The sequence below is a fragment of the Nicotiana tabacum genome, chromosome 21 (genome assembly GCF_000715075.1).
Source record: "Nicotiana tabacum cultivar K326 chromosome 21, ASM71507v2, whole genome shotgun sequence".
Taxonomy (NCBI): Eukaryota; Viridiplantae; Streptophyta; class Magnoliopsida; order Solanales; family Solanaceae; genus Nicotiana; species Nicotiana tabacum.
In genome coordinates, this window is record NC_134100.1 from 91,991,193 (window position 1) to 91,996,568 (window position 5,376).

Genomic DNA, 5,376 nt, shown 5'->3' on the forward strand with positions numbered 1-5,376 from the left:
ACACTTCTAAACTTGGTGTTGAGGGTATGAAACACCAAATTACGTGTTATGTAATTGATGTTGAGGTGATGCGTATGCTAGGTGATGGGCATGTGGGCGTGTGTGCGTGCACTATGTGAGTTGTGATTTAGTCGATTCCGTAGAACTGTGTAGCTATATTATCTGAACGTTTTTACTGTACTCTATGTGTTAGAGCACTTGAGCTGTCATTTATGCTAGAAATCATGTTTAGACTATATGCCAGTATGATTGGGACCCATAGTGGTCGTTCTTTGCTGTCGAGTTATGTGCTTAATTACAGTTATGTACTCAGTCGCATTCATCATTTCATATCATGTCTCAGTCTGTGTTATCGTATATTGTCGCATCCTGTATCATTTATTAGGGCTGCTTAGCATGAGCATTGTGAGCCTGAGAGACTGGAGAGATTATTGACTGAGTGGGGCCGAGAGCCTGATTATGAGTGATAATTAAGGGATTGGGCTGCACGCTATAACATATTTTATTTATTTATTTATGCTTGGATCTGTCTTATTATAGCGTTTGGGCTGAAGGAGCCCCTCCGGAGTCCGCACACCCAAAGTGAGCGCAACTGCATTTATATTTGGGATGGATCTTCCCTAAGCATTTACATTTGGACATGGATTTTGCCTAAGCATTCATATTTGGGATGGAGTTCCCTGGGCTGGATTGGCCCTATACAGTACTGTGTGACTCAGTCAGTTGCTATTTATATTGAGGGGTGGACCTTCCCTGAGCTGGACCTGCCCTGTACAGTATTGAGTTATTGAGTACTCTGAGCGTATGAGTACATGAGTTCATCATTGAGATGCATAGCATTTGACATGCGTACTTGAAATACATGCATAGAGATGTATTTCCTTCTGCTACCCGATTTTTGGTGACATTCATGATTTCATTTGTATATTGACATGTAGGCATAGAGATGTATTTTTCTAATGCTAACTGAAAATGAAACATCTTATTTATTGTTGAAAGGTTTTTGGAGAAAAATCACAATTTTCAAACTTACTCATATATTTTTAGGGTTTTCGGTGAAAGATTTGGGATCTACTGTTGTACTGAAAAAGCATGCCTATTCTCGTTCCATCTTTATTATATTGTTATGAACTGTTGCTGGTTATTGGAGTTGTACTCTGACCCTTGTCCCAGCTCGTCAGTACTTTCAACCTAAGGTTATGCTTGTTATTTATTGAGTACATGGGGCTGGTTGTACTCATACTACACTTCTGCACCTTGCATGCAGATGTTGGATGTTGATGTTGTTGCGTACGACGAGAGCTGGATCTGAAGATGTACCTGTGCTCTAGTCATAGCTGCCTCTTGATCTTGGTAGCTTTGGTTTTTCAGATCTGTTCATGTATATTTCAAACAGATGGTGTATTTTATTTCAAACCAACTTTGTAAACTCTATGTATTAGAATCTCGTGATTTGTACTACCAGTCCTTGGAGAGTTGTATAAATTCAGTTATCTCATCTTTGACTCACATCATTATTATTATATTATAATTTATAGTTAATTAGCTTACCTAGCGGGTTGGGTTAGGTGCCATCACGACGGCTTGGATTTTCGGTCGTGACAAAATTGGTCACAAAATTCTACCTCAAAAAAAAGGAACAAAAGGGCAACAAACAAGGCAGTATGAAAATTAATGTTTTATTTTCTTGATTTTTAATAATTCTGGAAATGCTTTTTAACTGTGAAACCTAACAAAAAATTGTATAAAAAATTTCTGGATTTATTATCCTACATACATACATTTTAATTACAATTTTAAGTTTGTCTCCTAATAGGACTCATAAACACCATCTTTCCTATGCTATTAGTTAATTGTTGTACTAAGAACAGGAAAAATTAGAATAAAACTTACTAATAATTGGGATAGTTTGTAATTGTACGTCATAGGAACAGTGAGAATGACCATAACACTATAAATAAAATAATTACACATGTAATAAAAAAATTGATAAAGTATTTCCAAAACAGAAAAGATCTCTTTCTAATTAAGACATCAATCTTCTACTCTTATTTGTCTATATTGAATTCCCACTTAAAACGTATCCATCATATTATCATGACTTCTTCAAAAGCTTAGGATTAATGATCAATCAAGTGCTAATTAATGAATATTAATTTGTACGTTTTTGCTTTCTATGCATGACAGGTGACCTTCCAACTACTAAAATTGACTACCACAAGAGGCAAAAATTAATGATTAGTATACCGTTACAAATGCAAAAAAAAAAAAAAAAAAGAAAGAAAGAAGGAAACAGAAAGAAGTCAATTTTTTAAGAACCTAATGATTTCGAAGCATTATACGTCTCTTCTCATAGTTATCTCTTTTTTCTTTTTCTTTTTTTAATTTAACCATCTAGATAGTTAAATTTAAAGACGGCCCGTTGCACAAGGTATTTCGTGTTCATTCAGAACCTTCTTTAGACCTAGCGTGATCACGGATTGCTTTGTATACAAGACTGTCTTTTTAATTTAACCATCTAGTATCGCAAGTTCACTGACCCGACTAATATGAGTTTGTGTGGAGTAAACTTACCATAAGATAGAGCAATCCCCACCAAAAACTTTTCATTCCCGAGCCCGTTTGGATGAACTTATTTTAAGTGACTTTTAACAATATGTCATAAGTTAGGAATTCTAACTTTTTGACTTTTGACTTATTTTTACCATTTTAGCTTAAATTCAAGTGCTTATAAATATTTTTTTATTTTATCCAAACACTACAAAATGACTTTAAAACACTTAAATAAGCCAATCCAAACGGGCACTTATAAGTAGGGGTGTTCATGGTTTGGTTTGGATCGATTTTTTCCTAAAAAGAAACCAAACCAAATAAGTCGGTTTTTCAAATATTAGAACCAAACCAAACCAATTAAGTCGGTTTTTTATCGCTTCGATTTATATTCGTGTTTTATCGGTTTTTCGGGTTTTCCGGTTATTTATCAATTTTTTCATAAATATGATACATACACTACCAAATACATATTCCGACAACTACATTTTTAACGTAACACTATCAGATGAATTGCCCGGAAAATCTATCATTTACCAAGATATATTGATGATAATTGAATCAAATAGTGATAAATAATTTAAGGACTCATAAAAATAGATTATTTTTAACATGAAATAAATTCTTATAATTAACAAAAGAAAACTACCAATCAAACTAGAACGCAAATCATAGAAATGTAGTAAAAGTGCAAAACATTAACATTACAATAAAGTTTTAGCAACTAAAAAGCTTTAAGAAAGGAAAAGTATCTTGTAGAAAAAAAAAGATTCTTTTACTGCAGCAAAACTGACCAATGAGACAAAACAAAATGGGAAATTAACTCCCCTCCACCCCCCACCCCAAAACAAAACCCAAACACACACCAAAAAAAAAAAAAAAAAAACACACACGTCTACCCTATCCACCTTACCAACCAGAGAATCAAGGTCATAATTATATTGCATAGAATGAAAGAGTTTGCCATTGTTGGTTTTGGAATCAAAAGCATATATACATCTCTTTAAGCAATCTAACACCCCACCTTCAATTTCATAACCAAAAAAAAAAAATATTAAAATTTTAAATATGTCATATTACTTTAGGAGTGTTATCAATAATTCTACAATGGAGTGTAATATTGAAGGATAATTTGATGCACTAAGATCCAACTATAAGTGAGATTCGAAGAAGGATCAAACCATAAGAGTGTATTGTACGTAACCTTATTATACATTTTCGCACTCCTCGAACAAGTAAAATAACTAAAAACACATAAATTGAAAAGAAACAGTATATAGGAAGAAAGAATTGGCATTTGTGTGCACATACATCTCTTTAAGCAAATTAATACCCCACCTTCAACTTCATAACACAGAAAACACTTGTAAAAAGTGAGGAAAAAAAATTAGTTTTAACATAATTTTTGTGCATTATTGAAGGTAGTCAATTGTTGCAGGCCATAGAACACCTAGTCCAAAACTTAGCAAAAATTCACTAATTTCTTGCACAAATATGATAAGGAGATGGAGATTCAAAAGCTGCTACCCTTTTCTGGTTCTTCAAATCCTTGTAAAAATTCTTAATAAACTCTTCAGCATCTTTATCAACTTGAGAATTAGTATTCTCCTCTGAATCTTTTAAAGGAAATGGTGAATCAGTTATTCTTAACTGTCTAACCATTGGAGTTTTTCCAAATCCTGGTAATGCCAAAGGTGAAGCAACAGTATCATAATTTGTAGTTGTGGTATTCAACATCTCAAATACTTTCTGAACCACAGCTATTTCTTCTGGCTTATACCGATGATTTCCCCTACGTTTGTTGGCAAAATAGAGGGGGAAATTAGGGCTATTACTGCAACTAAATTCGTATTCGCGACGAGTAACAAAGGTTGACATGGCCACATCATTGGATTTACAAGTGAAAGAAGATAAATATTGATGGTGTAACATTAGATTGCTAATTGCCTTACCAGCAATTTTTCCTCTTTTTAACATATCTTGAAGAGAATTTTGTATGTCAAGAATGAGTTTGCTCTTTGATAAGCCTTTCCTCAACATGTAGAAAACAATTCTCACTACTTTCCATAATTTTTTTGCTACTAATTGAGGTGCACTTGACTCGATTTCCATTATAATCGAATAGTGACAGAATGAAGTTAAGATTCTGCTCGTGAGAGTAATAGTATAAGTCTGTCTGAATGTGAGACCGACTGGTTTCTTGTCTAAGGAGAAAAAGAGGAGAGGGAGAAGAGAGGAATGTGTTTGTTTGGTTGTGAATGAAGAGAGAAGAGGATTAAAGAGGTATATATATAGGTCTGTAAAATGAAAGAGAGTGGTCATAAAAATATTAGTTTAATAATATTGGTTTTGTTTTGGGAGAAGAAAAAAACAAATTATTATTGCACTCTCTTTCAATGATAGCGAGTGTGTTAAAATAGTATTTTAAAAAGGAAAAAAGGTTGTAAACTGAATATATTAAATCAGTCCAAGATCGGCTGCAAGTTCTCCAGTATATAGGGGAATTTTCCTACCCCCTTCTTCCCTTTTTGGACAACCAAAATAAATAATAAAAAAGTGTATTCTATAAAACTAGTCATTTAAAAAGAAAATGGAGAAGTAAGAGAGAGAAAAAAAATATATATATATATATATATATTTTTTACTGTTGTAAAAGTAATAACTAATAAAATATATATTTTTTTAAATGTATATATTATTTATATATAATATACATATATTATATATTTTTTATTAGTAAATACAACTATTTTCGACCGACCAGCCAATTTTGTATTTTTGTCAAAAAGCTCAACAGACCAAAACAAGTTATTTAAAGAGAAAATG

General features: G+C 32.7%; 1 protein-coding gene across 1 annotated transcript; it reads right to left on the reverse strand.

The window, feature by feature from the left end:
- Positions 1-3,829: 3,829 nt before the first annotated feature.
- Positions 3,830-4,821, reverse strand: LOC107785363 (uncharacterized). The gene has a single exon (XM_016606646.2). The coding sequence runs from the start codon at positions 4,660-4,662 to the stop codon at positions 4,027-4,029; it is 636 nt and encodes a 211-aa protein (XP_016462132.1). The 5' UTR covers positions 4,663-4,821; the 3' UTR covers positions 3,830-4,026.
- Positions 4,822-5,376: the final 555 nt, after the last annotated feature.

Coding starts and splice junctions, on each gene's coding strand:
- LOC107785363 (XM_016606646.2), bottom strand. CDS start 4,662: ATGGAAATCGAGTCAAGTGCACCTCAATTAGTAGCAAAAAAATTATGG.